The 17490-nt window shown below is 34.7% G+C and overlaps 1 protein-coding gene across 1 annotated transcript in view; it reads right to left on the bottom strand.

Moving 5' to 3' along the window:
* Window positions 1-17198, bottom strand: part of LOC128999016 (uncharacterized) — a 56399-nt gene extending 39201 nt beyond the window's left edge. The window contains exons 1-3 of the mRNA XM_054425372.1: window positions 17149-17198; window positions 2943-2998; window positions 2066-2235 (exon numbers count right to left, since the gene is read on the bottom strand). Coding sequence (XP_054281347.1) covers window positions 2066-2235; window positions 2943-2998; window positions 17149-17189 — 267 coding nt within the window. The 5' untranslated portion in view covers window positions 17190-17198. The remainder of the gene's footprint in view (window positions 1-2065; window positions 2236-2942; window positions 2999-17148) is intronic.
* Window positions 17199-17490: the final 292 nt, after the last annotated feature.

The raw sequence follows: 17490 nt of genomic DNA, 5'->3' as shown, positions 1-17490 counted from the left end.
TTTTCTGGAACAAAAGATCATTCCACAACAGGCAGGCTTTCGATCAGGCAAGTCTTGTTGTGGTCAAGTTTTAAACCTGACCCAGCACATTGAGGATGGGTTTGAGAGAAAACACATCACGGGTGTCGCTTTTGTAGATTTAACAGCTGCCTACGATACCGTAAACCATCGAAGACTCTTGGGAAAAGAGTACAGCATTACCAAAGACTATCAGCTGACTTCAATGATAGGCACTTTTCTTCATAACAGGTGGTTTTTCGTGCCCCTTCAAGGCAAGAAAAGTAGATGGAGGAATCAAAGAAATGGATTGCCTCAGGGTAGCGTCTTAGCCCCAGCTCTTTATAACATTTTTACACTAACGACCAACCGTTGCCAAACGCTACACATCAGTATATATATGCCGATGATACAGTGGTGGCGGCACAAGGTAGGAGTTTTGAAGAGGTGGAATAGAAGCTGACTTGACTCTAAATGAACTTTCCCAGTACTATGACGCAAATCACCTCAAGCCGAACCCTGCTAAGAGCCAAGTTTGTGCCTTTCACCTAAACAGTAGAGAAGCAGGCCGTGAGTTGAATGTGAGGTGGCGGGGAGACCGTCTTCAGCATTGTCCTACAACCAAATATCTTGGTGTCATACTGGACCGCACACTGACATTTAAGGTGCATTGTATTGCGACAAGAGGAAAAGTCTCAGCGAGGAATAATATCATCAGGAAGCTCACCAGCAGATGCTGGGGTGCTAATCCTAATGTCCTCAGAACCTCAGCTTTAGCGATCAGTGTGTCGGCTGCGGAGTACGCTGCACCAGTATGGGATGCATCGTCAAATGCAAAAAAGGTTGACATTGCAGTCAATGACATGGCTCGGATTGTAACTGGGTGTTTGAAACCAACCCCAGTACACAAACTCTATCCTATCATAGGGATCGCCCCTCCATCAATCCGACGTGATGTCGCTGCCGACGCAGAAAGGACTAAGCAAGAGACAGACCCTCGTCACCCAATACACGGCCACCAACCTGCAGAGTGACGGCTTCGGTCCAGAAAGAGCTTTTTATCACGGACACGAGCCCTGGATGTATCACTCTCAAGCAATCGGGTGGCAAGGTGGGAGGCCACGTTGACTAACCCTCCCATACCAGCCAGGGAGGAACTGGCTCCTGGTGGAGGCCTTCATTACACGGTGTGGAAGACCCTAAATCGAATCAGGGTCGAGGTACCAAAATGCAAGACAGACATGCAGAAATGGGGTCTCTTACCAGACGAAGAAAACATCTTGTGCGCGTGTGGTGCTGTTCAGGATCCTGGCCATCTCCTGATCTGTCCACGCCTAGACCAGTCTTGCACATTAGATGATCTTTTACAAGCGAATGACAAAGCCATATTGGTAGCAAATTTTTGGAAAAGCGAAGTCTGATTTCCGGACAAGGAAAGTAAGTAAGTAAGTATATAAACCTTGCTTTGAAATTAAGATTTGTCACACTTTAAAACAGTTAGAAATAAAAGTAATACTTGTATTACACTACATATCACTATGATACTTAGTTTCTTTTTAGGAAAAATTCTTGGTTTAGGAATATTCTAAGAAGCAGATTCACAACTATAACCTGTCCAAGAAAAAGAGTTCAAGGCAGTTCAAGAATACATAAGTCCACAACTTATTTAACTTGAAGCCCTGCTAGGGGGCTTCTTTGGAAAAAAGTAGGGAATAGCCAAAGTAAGGGATGAAGTATGCAATAGATGAAACCACTTTTTTTCTGAAGAAACTCCCTTGTGGGGGGGGGGGGGGGGAGAATATCAAATACCTAGATATGCAACTGGACACCCACACCAGGCTTAAATGTGTTTGTAATTGTGTTGTGAAATTTTTAATTGCAAGTAAATGTTTCCTTGGGTAAGTTAGTTGTTATCAATTCCTTCCTCATCATTGTGATATTTAGAATCCCTTGGTGACTATATACACACGTCCCTATGCACTCTAAGCAACCACTACTATTACTTTCCAAACCATGTAGACAATGACCTGTGTAGAGAAGATTACAGTTTAACTACAATGCCACTCACAGAGTTAACGGCGTAAGTAATTGTTTTGCCAGTGGTAGGATGTTTTGATTGGACAGTCACTATGCAGGCTCCACAGCCCCCCTCTAGGCACATGTACTTGGTCCCCTTCAGGTGAGCATGGTTCCTCAAAAACTCGTTTAGACTCATGTTAGCATCCAGATGGTCAGCAACTGAACAGAGCATGTATTAAATTATTTTTGGGAAAATGTGTATTTAACACTTCAAGTGCAGGTAGAACTGTCTATGCTAGTCTGTAGTCAAGTTTATTTGGACTGAAGGATTGGGTCTATGTCCTAATCCAGTTTTTTTTTTTTTTACCGATGCAGCAGCTAGTCCCTTATTACTGCTGCTCGACTATAGATACTTCATGGAGGAAAGCACAAATATTGCTTTTGAACAATAATTTTTTCAGTGATAGGGGTTTTACCATTTTGTTAAGTGTAAAATGGATTAAAACATTATAAATTTAGATTAAAATAATTTGAGATGTTTTTTTTTTTATCTGCTTATACCAATTTTTATTGGGGGGTTCTGGAATAATCATCATTAAAAATTTAAATAAAAAAATGTAAAAACAAAACAGGCGTTATGTATTAATAACCAAATGCCAAATTTCATCAAAACCAAACCATACAGGTGTGGTCTGTAGCTCTGTACACATAGAGACACACACACAGACATCACTTCAAAACCCCTGTGTTTTAGGTTCAGGTGGACCCAAATTGGATATTTCCACCCAAAACTCAAACTCAAAATTTTGACGAAAACAATAGGCCTACTTTCCATATACTATGTATAGGGGGAGAAAATAACGGTATATATAGTGCACCAAATATTTGCTAAATTAAATTTAAAAAATGTAGGTATTTTTACTTACTTGGATAGTTTTTGCCATTGATTGAAATGGACGAAACCTCTTTTACACCCCCCATTCTGAAAAATACAACATAAATCATTGTTAAATTTACCATCACTAACATTTTTTTTATAGATATATTAGTATAGTATTATAAGTATATAGTGGGAGGATCACTATAAAGGTGCAGGCAAAGTAAATTGGTATATATTTAAGATATGAAATAAACAGTCGTTTTGTAAAGGCAAACGAAATAAGTAGTCATATCTATACTACAAATCAATATTTATAAGAGAGAATTATTCATCACCAAGAAGAAGTCTATAGGAGAGAGAAGAATCAATAGATACTTCATCAGAGAGAAGTATATCCGTCAGTAAGGGATCAATTTGTGAGAGAAGTATCTATAGGTACGTAAGAAGTTTATAGGAGAGAGAAGTATCAATAAATGATTCATCAGAGAGAAGTATATCCATCAGTAAGAAGAGACCAATTTGTGAGAGAAGTATCTATAGGTAAGAAGTCTATAGGGGAGAGAAGTATCAATATAGATACTTCATCAGAGAGAAGTATATCCATCAGTAAGAAGAGATCAATTTGTGAGAGAAGTATCAATAGATACTTCATCAGAGAGAAGTATATCAATCAGTAAGAAGAGATCAATTTGTGAGAGAAGTATCTATAGGTAAGAAGTTTATAGGAGAGAGGAGTATCAATAGATACTTCATCATAGAGAAGTATATCCTTCAGTAAGAAGAGATCAATTTGTGAGAGAAGTATCTATAGGTAAGACGTTTATAGTAGAGGGAAGTATCAATAGATACTTCATCAGAGGTATATCCATCATTAGGAAGAGTGAAGAAAAGCACAACTATCACTATCATGTCCTAAGGTGTGTATTTCATTTTTTTATTTACTGACTATAGTTCAAAGTATTCAGCTTCAATTCAAGCTTTTAATTAAAGTAAAAATAAGATCATCAACAAATTTGAGTTATAGGTATGCAAGTTTTTAGTTAAAATAACTACAGAAGTAGCAAAACAACCGAATGGACACTTCTCTTTGTTAGTAAGCGTAGGAATACAACCTGGCACCTGGTGGGGATACAATCCTTGGATCTACTGGAAACACTGACCCCCCTCCCCCCAACATAAAGAGTACCTCTTGAAAATTGACCGCCATTTTGAGTCATTTTCCTACACATTGCCTTTGTCAGTACCACAGCAATACTGAAAATCTTTCTTTAATATTTTGTGCAAAATATTACTTAAATGTTTGATAAAATACTTGAAAAACACCAAATAAAACATGTTAAGCCAAAATAGGATTTGCATATACCTAGCTGTAATGTAGTCCAACAATTAAGATCGCTCAGTAACTTACATGTTTTGTTGTAAAGACAACATTTTCAAAGCTTGTAAATTGCCATAAACACCAATAGAACGAATAGTGTTTTTGATGAGTTGCAAGCTTTGAAAATGTTGTCTCTACAGCAAAACAGGTGACCTTCTGAGCAATCTTATTCATTATAGATATGATATACCACGAACAAAACAACCTGCGAAAAGATCACGTGGTTCGCGCCGGTAGGTGTGGCTTACCATTCAAACCTGCGCGGCTCGAAACGGCCCAGGGTTCTTTTGTTTCTGGTATTACTATAATTATAGACTATTTGATAGAGCAGATGTAAGTAAAATCAATTAAAAAAAAAGTCCAGTGGTCAACAACATGAATTTTGAAAACATTAATGCTACGTCTACTTTACTCTAGCTGTTTGATTAAAACTAATTACATGTATCCTAAGAGATCTGTCTTATTTAAAATATTTTTGGATTTACTCAAAAGTACCCTACATCAATTGGATTGTGCGCTTCACTCAAATGCCACTATTTTATCAAATTAAACCAAGAAAATTATTTTTGTTAGTTATAGAGTTCAATATTTAAAACAAAACAAGAGAAGTATTAAAACAACTAAAAGCACAATTGTCTTTATTAGTAAGAGCTGGAATACAACCTGAGCGGTGAGAATGCAGTCCTTGGATCTACTGATCCTTAAGTCGAAGAACTGTCCCCTCCTCCGCACACCTAATGTGTACCTACCTCTTGAAAAATGTCCATCATTACAAAGTGAGAGTCATAATATGCTGAGTCATTATTAGAATACCACAGAACTTGTAGAGTTACGCAATTCCCTCGACAGAATCAAAAATTTTTTACAATTAGACATGCGACGTGCGGAGTAACAATATATTATAATTGAAAGTTTTGTACAATTTTTACCATCTCCTCCACTCATGTAATTTGTACCTACCTCTTATAAATGTCTGTCATTATATGGTGGGAGTTATTATATGTGGAGTCATGATTAGTTCACAAACCTAGACAAAGCTTAACTGTATGTTGTGTTGACATGTTTATTGTGTTCTCTAAGCACGCTCATTATCATTGTATTATATTGTTATATTTAAAGGCTTTTGTGTTTTGGTTGACTACATGTACAATACAGAAATTTTTATGGTTTTGTATTGTGATTTTCCAACTTTGTCTAGGTTTATGTACTATTCTTGTTATGTTTTAGGTTCTTTCAAGCATGAGTAAGAGATCAACACTCTGTTAAATGCATACGATAATTTTTTGCTGTGTAACATAAAGCTTAATTTTTGTTCATGTATTCTTTTATACTTTCATATTTTATTCTCAATGGATGTATTTATTCATGTTAAATAATCGTTTGATACCACTTAGTTGCATAGGATTTATTATCATTATACATTCTTTTAGCTTTGAGCTTCTATCATTGAGTACACACAAGGTTTCATATCTTTTTAAGTACTTTTATCTATTTTTTAAATTATATTGTTTAGTATATGCAGTTTTTATATATTTTGATTGAATTGAGTTGGAATTCTGAGAAACTAAAAAAGGCATAATTCTACTATAGGTAAAAGTTATACCTTGCGATGTGATGGTTTTTTTTATTTTACTTCTCTGTGTTTTAGCTTAACACCCCTCCTATATGGATTTTATAACAATATCAAGTATCAATTTATAAAGTACTCCAACATTAATTTTTAAAACTATCCATTTGTGGGCTCATTCCCTCATGCAACATTTAGTAAAATCATAGTTTTCCGTAATTGCACCTCCACTTAAAAAAGATCAAGTCAAATGGAAGATGGATAATGGAGGTTTTCTAATTAATTGTACTAAGAAACACAGCATTTTTTAATGCCATTGTAAATCTTTCTGAGAATAATTCATGCTTTCTTTTACAATAACAAACATTGCACTGAAGGTCTACAACCTTGATTTTCAAATCATGCCTGTGTTTCCAAGCTATAGATCTGACTAGAATTTCAATTTGACCTACCACAAATGTTTACTTACGTCATACTGTACCCAAGGCTAATCGTGTTTTCATACATGAGTCTCATTGATTTAAAATAATAGAATTGTGTACACGTTAGAAGATTGGAGTTAATATGAAATATCTGAATATATGAAAATCAGCAGTTTTGCCACTCAATTATGGTGTAAAAAAATCTAACTCAACAACCTGAGAGATAAATGACAGAGAAAAATCATCTCCATAATTTTTTTTTGAGAATTCCATTCCTGTATTTTAAATTAAGAAAAATAAATATTCAATAATCAATTACACTAGAAAAACTAGATGTAAAATAAAAAAAAACAAACCTGCATACTAAGTAAATCTTCAGTACTCACCTTATTGACTTTTGCATTAAGAATTTTTTCCCAAATAAAATTAAATGAACGTTTATACCCATGCCTAAAATAAATAACATATTATTCTTGACAAAGTACTGCAATTAGGACTTAAAATATATGCGTAACCAATAGGGGTGTAGTATTGGTTTTTCTTAGCTAATTTTTATAGTTAAACATATTTTTATTTTTTAAAAACCTATGATAAAAAGTCCAAAGCGGAATTTCAGAGAACACAACACCCCTCTTCCCATAGTAGGATCTGGCTGGTTTGTGAACTCATTTTAAATAAATTTAGCTTTATTTTATCTGAATTTCATTCAAATTGGAGAATTTCGACAAAAGTAATCTTGCATGTAGACATGTACATACAAATTTTAACAAACCAGAATTATTTGTTTTTGGCTTGTGAGGCCGCTTAAAACAAAAAGGCACATTGTTAAACAAACTTTTGAATCACTACGATAATAGAATATATAGCTACTTCCCCATATAAAAACCTGTTTCTTGTTGAAGCTATCCAAACTTTTTTATTTTTTTTTCAGGTAATTTAATAACACATACGATTCTGATAAAGAAGTTATTCATTTTTTTTCATTCACGCAATGCCCCCCCCCCCCCTCCACCAACACGGAGAATCCGTCCTGGAGCAGCCTTTGCTACCATATTTCACATAAAATTACACATACTTTCCCTAAAATTAATAGCACGTAATATGCTGACTAAGAAGTTATTTAACATTTTTAAAACCTCAGAAAACTGCTGAGCCAAATTCTGTAGTAAAATCAAACACGTTAATAATTGAACGCAATTATTCTGATTAATATATAATTTTGCTACTTTCTACAACATTGTGTATTCTATGTCGATAACATGTTTTTGTGAATAGGGCGGTGGTGCAGGTTGTCAAGGCAAAGGTAAATAATAGTTTACGACACCCACTACTAATTATACAGACAAAACAATGGAGTTAGCAAGGACATTGCAGGCTGTAATGGGTAGGCTTACAGAGAGGTTGAAGTCTAACATTAAATCTGCTAAAATGCGCGGACCCGACTATTTCAGTTATTAAATATCCATGAGTAATTTTACTAAATGATGTTCTCTAAATATATACTATAAATAAATTGTATATGCTTATTTCCATCTACTTCATGTCAGTTAAATATCATTTCACCTCATTTGAGATGTAAAGAGAAGAGTTATTAATTGAAATTCATCATACATACAGTCCCGAAACGAATAGCTTCAACATACTCTCTACAGATTTGTGTTCTTCATGGACCAGCTGATGTTTTTTACATAATCCTCCACCGTAGAGCGTGTTTTAATGTTTATTGTCATTTGTTTATTGTTACTCCATACATTATCAATTTTAAACAATACTAATAATTCAACGTTATTTATAATTTATTATTAGATTGATTGTACTCTAATTTAAAAGAAATCGCACATTACATCGATGTGCAGTGGTTGCCGACCTCAGTTACCATGAATACTACAGTGATATAAAGACAGAGACCTAAAGAGTAATTCTTAGGGAAGTTGTTTGTCGATTCATCCATAAAAGCTATGGGTAAATTGACAAACAATTCCCTTAAGAACCAGATTTTAAAAACCATTTAGACGCTGTCGTTATGCATGCAAAGCTTTGATTGATATTTTTCATTGTGAAATATAGAAAATTGTAATACCAAACCCCCTCCTTTAATCATGACATCTCACGTTTTAATTCCCTTATTAGGTTTAAAAATATGTTTATCAAAATGTTTCAATATTCATTTAGTAAATCCATTTTTTACTGTTTAACGTTTTATCACTTTTTTAATAAGTTGTATTTGTAATGGTTAAACCCCATCTTTGAATCTAGTTTGACGTAGTGAATATTCAAAATAACATAAATTAAACGTACTCACTGACATTGTAACCAATTCTAAAACTTGTGGTATTGAGTTTGATGCATCAATTTATTAAGTATAACTATGCCGGATGTTTCAGATATCGAACTAATAAGGCAATTTCATGAAAAAATTGTAGGTACAAGGCACTAGCAGTAAATTATATTGATTAATCAAGGCTTGCAGAGAATCCGGCTTAACATTCAGAAAGCTTGGAGAAACTTGGCGTGCAGACAAAAACTGAGCTATATGCAAATTTAAATTCTGATCCGCATAATTAGTACGAATTCTTCAGATTAGCCGCATGTTGTTCACCCAAAAACCTACTTCAAAACGATAAACTAAATTATATTCTAATAAGTACTCATCACGTAATAAGTACGTCTATCACAAGAAACCTATCTCGTTTTTTGTATCGTTTTAATTAAGATTCAATTTTTTTATTGCAGAATTGTTTAAAGTTTTAGGAGTTCTCGTAGAACAAAAGATGAGACCTAAAGGTTTTTATAATGGCAATTTTTTGGGTTATATGAATTAAGAATCAAGAATATTTATTGTCATGAAACACAAAAATTCAGTGTATTGACAATCGTCACAACTTAGATGTAAAACATGAAATATACAATGATGTCATGTGAAATACATACAGTATACGTATGTACATACATAGATATAAAAATAATTTAATAGATAATCAAACTTTTTACAATACTTATAATTTTTTGCATGTAATAACATTGTGATACTGAAATTAGGTCCGTGAAGTTGGCGTACCCATACTATAAAAAAAATTTAAGCGTTCTATTATGTAAGCGTAGGCCTATCCACTGTTGTTCATACCAAGCTTTTTTAGTCAGAAAACTGTGCCCGCTGGAAATTCTATGATTGTGAAGTTAGCGTACCCAATTTTATGCCTCCTAACTTTTTTATTTTTTGAGAACTAACGACAATATTGGAGAACTATCGAGAACTAACGAAGAACAAACGATTGGTATATAGATATAAGCATTTATAGTCAGAAAATTGTGCCCGCTGGAAATTCTATAATTGTGAAGTTAGCGTACCCACTTTGTATGCCTCGTAACTTTTTTATTTTTCGAGAACTAACGTAAATATTAGAGAACCATCGAGAACTAATGATTGGTATATAGATATACGCATTTTTCTTCAGAAAACGGTGCCCGCTGGAAATTCTATGATTGTGAAGTTTGCGTACCCACTTTGTATGCTTCGTAACTTTTTTATTTTTCGAGAACTAACGTAAATATTAAAGAACCATCGAGAACTAACGATTGGTATATAGATATACGCATTTTTCATCAGAAAACGGTGCCCGCTGGAAATTTTATAATTGTGAAGTTTGCGTACCCACTTTGTATGCCTCGTAACTTTTTTTATTTTTTTGGAACTAACGAAAATATTGGAGAACTATCGAGGACTTACGAAGGACTAACGATTGATACATAGATGTAATCATTTCTCATCAGAAAACGGCGCGAGCTAGAAACCGGAAGTGTGAAATTAGCGTACCCACTTATTATCGGCTATAACTTTTTTATTTTTTGAGAACTAACGAAAAAATTTGGGAACTATCGAGAACTAACGATTGGTATGAACAAAAGTGGATACGCTAATATGGGTACGCCAACTTCACGGACCTACTGAAATTTATCCGTCGTAAAAATTATGTCGTAAATATAGGAGACAAATGAAAGCAATTAACTCATATTTCAGCCCTGATTGGTTATTTTGGAGTGGTGTGAATAATTATTACTGTCCATGGGTAAAACCATCATGCGATGGGCATTGTACAATTTGTTTAAGGCCTAAATGGACCACAACATAAAAGATTTAATATTAATATAAATAATGTTTTGAGCGGTTTTTGTAAAATTCCGATTTGACAATAATTTTACTGGGATCATGAAAGAAAATTACTAATAAAAATAAAAATTCCAAAAAATGGGAAAACCCCTAAAGATACCATGGAGTACTCACATACCACATTTAATCATGATCTGACCACAGGTGTAGTACGGTATGTAGCTCTGTACACACATACAGAAAAATGCACACACATCACTTCGACAAACACTTTTTTGGGTTCGGAGAGCTAAAATGGATTTTTCCACCCAAAACTCAAACTCAAAAACTTGATGAAAACAATACTTTCCAAATACTCTGTATAGGGGAGAAAGTAAAATTTACAACTGTTCAGGATGATGGTGTTTCCGCTGTGCACTAAAATAAATATTCTCATGTACCATAACGGCGTAAAGATGTAGCTTTATATTATCATCCTCCTAAATGTCTGGTTTACTATTTGATTATTGTTATTTGATCAACTTTAAAACTATTTCAATTAAATATAATATATAATATAAACATAATATAGACAGGATCGCTTATCAGCTCATTATTGTTGCAGCTGTTTTATTGTGCAGCTGCTTGTATGCTTGTTTACAAATTCAGTCGCTCGCCCGCTCCCTATACAGTACTTGTAAGTTTTTGTTAACATCTGACGATCCTAGTCGTTATAAAATGTCTATACAGTATAGACAACCAAAATTCGGTACCAGTTGGTGCTATTTTGATTCGAACGACTAACTCGAGTTCCAAATTTTGACGAACAACTTAATTACTACTTTACAAAAGCTCTTAATTAAATGTGTAATAAAAGATGTAGTAACACTTCGGCCCAGTAACATTTTGGCCAAACTCAAATTTCTTAGAAAAACAGAATCACTTCGTCCCACTCGCTTTTATAGATGATTAAATAAGCTAATGGAGTAACATTTCGGCCCGACGAAAAATTGACAAGGGTTGAGGAACGCAGTTCAGGTAGTAAGAGGTACATGACCTGTATACTTTGCAACCACCCTCTGGTGGAATGTCGCCCAACCGTCACCCCTTGCATCCTCTGACCTCACATGACGGGGAATCGGTGGAATATTACCTAACCTAACCTAACCTGTCAAATATTTTGTTGGGACGAAGTGTTACTAGTGGGTAGGTAGAGAGTTGGACCGTAGGCCACATCTGAGGGTTTCGGGCCGAAATGTTACTGGGCCGAAGTGTTACTTGGGCCGAAGTGTTACGACACGGTAATAAAATACTTGTGCCTCTTCTTGAAATCAGGATTATCATTATGCTTAGTGGTAAAAGAATAACATCTAATAAAACATAAACGAAGCAATAAAGACACTTTTATTTTTAAAAGTATTTGAACTTCATTTAATCCACCCCATGTAACACAACACATTTTAACAAGTTACGTTCTAAGTTTGGAAACGGATTTTTAATATTTATTATATATTTCCCCCCAAGTGCGGGGCCGCATCCTTCGCACCTGCACCTCCATATAAGTCCGGTTTTGAATACTGTTTAAAACAACTAACCTGTTCATTAAAGTTGCTTGAACATAAGAAATTAATATTTCCTCTGGTATTAATATGTATGTTATGGTGGTCGTCTATTGTCTTGATATATCAAAGGTACCTAATAGGGTTTGGGAACGCTAACATATTTCTACCTCAGTTTGGATGCTGGGAGAGTGGAAGGCCTTAATCTGAGCCAGGAGGTTCTTGCCTTTATCTTCAGAAAAATACTTTCGCCATATAATATGTATAGGAGAAAAAAGATAATTTAAAATATTTTGTGAAAGTTTTAACTTACTAACATTTGTAGGTAAGAATAACGAAAGTTTTACTGATTTACGTTCTATAAAAAATACTTTCTCGAGTTATCACCAGATGTATTTACTGCACTGCAATTTTGATACGTAACAGAATTTGAACGGATATTGTTTTTGGCTTCTGGGGACATCGAAATGAAAATAGTAAAGCCGTACCGGGTTAAGGTCTTACCTACGGTGTTAGCTATTTCGCTATAGGGAAATTTGCTAAAACAATATCAGTCGATATATATTTACAAATGTATACACACATATTATTGTATCTACTTCTCTTCCTATAAGTATATTTAACCGACACCATTCATACGATAGTATCCAGTACGTTTCAACCTATATTTATTGCAATGATAAATCCACACATTTGTCAGTATTCATATCCCTTCTCACTCGTGTATACATATATAAGTGTATATACATCCTCCAGTGGATGGTAGGATACCCAGATTCCTATCTCCTGCCCATGACACCGGCCTCGGGTTGGGGGCTGTTAAGTAGATTTCATGCAGTTATTGTCAACGCTTCGTTATGGTGTGAAATAACACACGCATTTTATCCTGGAGCTGTATCCAAACCTTAAATAATGTCCAACCTGACAGTATCATCCTGATTCAAACCACACATTTGGTTTTGCTCCAAAACTGGTCTTGCAAAAAGTAATTTGAGAATTTTACGATTGATACGTATTTTTACTTTCTCCCCCTATACATAGTATATGGAGAATGTATTGTTTCCGTCAAAATTTTCGAGTTTGAATTTTGAGATTTTCTTATTAAAACCCATAAAATAACGGAAATAAATCAAACTATTTTGTTAAAAATTTGTAATTATAGTCCTTTTAATTGGAAATACAATGGTACAACGACCCAATTACGTAAAAATAAGGTTCAAAAGTTATTGCAATTGTGATTTTCCCTATAAAATACCATTGTTACTCCTAGCGCTTACCCATTTAGTGTTGAAAACATAATGGGAGAAAATATGTGTCGGATTGCTAAAACCATTAATTGTTTAATAATCTATCAGAACTTTCATTTTACTGTATTAGAAGACACCGCTCTACTGGTATCTATTTGAAACTGCATTACCTCCACACTCAAAATTCACATTAAACCAGTGCACTATTTCTTAAACTGGCAAAACTGGTTCTGTAAATTTAAAATCATAAAATAATACAAATGGTATCAGCAAGCTTGTCAACAACCCATTATAATGGGTACAACCCCTTAATCGGTGGGAGTATGTAACTATGGTATTTCATGGGTAAAATCACAAGTTGCTTTTAACTCTTGAACTTAAATGTGTACAGCATTGGGAGTTGTACAATTTAGTTTGTAGAAGGACCATAACATAGTAAATCTTTGTCAAAATTGTTTGAGCGGTTTTACGAAAATCACACACACAATTACACAGACATCACTACAAAAACCACTTTCTTGGGTTCAAGTGGACTCAAAACGGATATGTCCACCGACAACTCAAACTCGAAAATCTTGATGAAACCAACGCTCTCTCTATATACTATGTATAGGGGGAGAAACTATTACCCTCTAATCTCCATGAAATCTGTTGCGCTATTGAAATACTCTTCAGTGAATACTTTTTGAGGTATTTTTGTTGCCTGAATTATGGAATTGGTCCATTACAACGCTAGTTTTCGGTCGGACACGGTCCATGGTTCGTGTATTGCGCGACAGATTCTTTCGTAACAACAGCAGCAACAACAAAACCTACAATAGCAAACTCAACAGCTACACTTCTGCCAGTTTATGTGTAATTACTGGAAAACTCAATTGAAATGTCACGCAATTTAAATAATGATGGTACTGTAACACCATTTTAAATTATTTTGACCATCCCTACAAAATCTGTTGAGTCATTCGAAGAAGGTCGATAGACTTCATTTGATTGAAATACCATCCTGGCTGAAGAATTGAAGAAGAATAGAAGAGTGGAGTTTCCACATAATCTGTATTTTTATAAGTTAATTTACTCCATCGTTAAAAGTATGTCATTACATAAGCCGTTAATGCATGGCTCTTGGGGATTAATTATCTGTCATTAGATCTTATAATAATAATAATAGCCAATCCTGCTGAGTGTGTTGTATCCGTCTATTTGGATGGATAACTGAGTGCTTTGTGGATGGTGAAATGAAATGAAAATCCTTTATTTCAACAGGCAAAGTTAGGGTCACATGGCCCTTTCTTACACTTAACCTGCATACATAATTATAGATATAAAATAGAATATACAATTTAACACATTATTTACACAAAAACAATACTTTTTTTATCAAACGAAAACAAAATGTCTAAAAACAAAAAAAGTCTCACACACTCAATCAGCAATTACGCAAGGTGCCAAAACAGTCCTAGGACGCACCAGCCGAGGCCATACGCTCAAAGTACATTTTTTCACTGCCGCCACGAACCGAGGACGACTATCAAGCATTTTGATGGATAAAGGTAAGTTGTTCCAAAGACGGCAGGCAGTTACAACAAAGGCCCTGTCATATGCTGTACTCCTATGATGAGGTATGCGTAAGTGAAATATGCAGTGCGTGAACTCCTCAAGCTACCTTCGGCTACAAAGCTAAAGTCCCCTTCAAAATATTTTGGCAATATATTTTTTAAAATTGAAAATGTTAACATGGGGATTTTAAGTAGCCTCTGATCGTTCAACTTTAATATTTTTGATTCAATGTAGAAAGGTGTAATGTGCTCAAAGCGTCTTAAATCAAATGCAAATCGCAAGCAATAATTCTGCGAGCGCTGCAGCACACCAGCAAGACTTACAGTCATGTCATTGATCACAGAGTTGCAGTAAGTGAAGTGGGGAAATACGAGTGATTTGACAAGGTGGAGCTTTATGTGCAATGGCAAGAAAGTTTGTAATTTCTTTAATGAATGTATTGATGAGAACACCTTTTTACGAATGTCAATCACTGCATCACTGCATCTCCCCAAGTGAGTGTAGTGTTTGGAGTCAGTCCCAAGATTTTCACTTTGTCTCAGTATGGTAGTTTAGTTCCGTTAACAGTGATTGGATTTGTAGCATGATTGATGGTGATGATGCGTCTTTAGAATGCTTGCCCAACAATCAGAAGGTCGAGTGAGTTTTTGACGGGTTGGAACCGGTCCCAGCTGTCCTTGGTATTGGAAATTTATCTTTACTAAATAGTCTTGAGTAGAGTAACAGCTGATCTTATTTATCAACATTCGTGACTCTAATTTTTGAATGTTAAACTAGCTTAAATACACCTATTTTTCATCCGATGGTTTTTGTAGTAAAGCTCTCGCCCCTAGTGAAGCATAACCCTACAAACAAGCTTTCATTTACTATGAAATTTATAGTAGCCTAGGTAGCTTAAACCTAGCGTATAAGTAAAACTACCATCAGATATAAAACTTATCAGTTTAACCATGTTTGTTTTGCAATCAGCGGAGTAAACATTATGTGACTACATAATCTAAAGTGTGATGTAAGATAAGTAAAATAGTACCTTTGGCAGAAGTCCTGCATAAGGATAATATAAATTATCATTGGAGTGTGTGAAGCAGAACTCTGAAGTCGGGTTCTGGTTTCAAGTAGGCTAAAACCACTGCATACGACGTGGTTAGAAACAGAGAATTTTACGATTGTCTGTACAACATTTTATTATGAGACCAAGACTGCTTTGAAAGTCGTCGACAGGTAGTTTTTTTTAACTAAAATTCAGATTAGAGGTTTCAAATTCTGTGGGAAGAGCAATGTACCGATGCAATAATTTTATAATTATAATATGCAAATATAATTTTATCTGTTACCAGACCAACAGTTCTTTGAATTAATTCTTTTAACGGCAGCATATAAAATATTCTACAGCTGCTTCTGCAGTGTAAACTATAAATTATCTATTTGATTATCCAGCGACGAATCTTGTTCACATAAATCAAAACTTGTTCTGTCTTTGTGAAAACATACTTTTAGATTCGGTTTGAATAATCGTTCAAGTTGTTAATAACTTTACAACTCTTTATAAGGTAGCCCTTCTTCGTGGTTGGCTTTTGTTATTGTCATGTGTCCATGCTCGATGTATTACTCTACTATTTAGCCACAACCATAGATGTATATTCACAACTCACAAGTACTCATTCTCCAGCATAGTTAGAACTATCGTAAGATTCACAAGGTAAAAAAGTTAGGTCAGTTGTAGCTAAATAGCTTCTAAATCAGAAAAGAATACATAACTGTATTTGTTTAGTGTGAGAGTGACAGACTTATGTCATGTTATGCGTAACACTCATAAATACAATCATGTTATGCCTTAAGACTCATAATTACAATTTAGTTACTGTTTCTCTGGAATAAAATAGGATAGGATGAGAGTAAATCTCATTCCATTGCTTAAGACAAAATTATGAAGTGTTTTTATTTAGTGTTGCAGCTTTACCAGAAAGTTCAGGAAGTTAATAGTAAACTTGTTTATAAAATTACTGTAATTTATTGATCATCTTCAACGCCAGATTTCCAGTAAAATCCCTAATTATTTTTTAACAATTTAACTGGAGTTTTCTCTAGAGCTAGGCAAACTAAGATTTCATGATTGTAAACCCAAAAAGAAATGCATACTATTCAGTCGTAAAACAATAAATATACGCGTATTAAGGTTGCATATACATATTAATAGTTAAAAAAAAAAAAATGCTGCAGAAAAAGTCTAGCTGAAACCCAATGTTCCAGTTGAAGTGTTCAAAACCGGTTTTAAAGCTTTCATAACCAAAACATAACCTTTTGTCGTTGCGAACAGCAGCGTTCAACCTCTAGAATATTTGTTAGTCCAAGAAATTCGTAATCATAATTAGTAGGTATTGAGAAAGCAGTTTATATTTAGTGGTACTAGAAGTTTGATACAAAAAGTTACCCACATGGAAGGACGAGGCGAAGAGAATGTCCAATGTAAGTCCATGAGCCACGAAGAGAGGACCACTACTGGTAGTTACTCTATCCCCTCCACTTCAGAGTGGAAATCAGCTGATTAAGCTATGGTTACGACGTAAAATTATAACATTCAGAAGTTCCTCGAGGCATTTAGGAAAACATTTGATTCCGGTCTGTCTGCAAAGTTTCTGCTTGGGATGTTCTCGATGTTCCAACGAAAAGAATGAACTGACGATGTTATTTCGAACTTATACAGGATGTTTTAAACGCAAATCAAATGTAAATTACCTGTTAAAAAAAATTAAGCTCAAATGTTGGTATCCATGAAA

Source organism: Macrosteles quadrilineatus, unplaced genomic scaffold (assembly GCF_028750875.1).
Source record: "Macrosteles quadrilineatus isolate MER2022 unplaced genomic scaffold, UCM_ALF_1.0 Scaffold_7__1_contigs__length_78375512, whole genome shotgun sequence".
NCBI classification, from domain to species: Eukaryota; Metazoa; Arthropoda; class Insecta; order Hemiptera; family Cicadellidae; genus Macrosteles; species Macrosteles quadrilineatus.
Note: the sequence above shows the minus strand (reverse complement) of the source record. Positions and strands in the feature narration are given on the sequence as shown.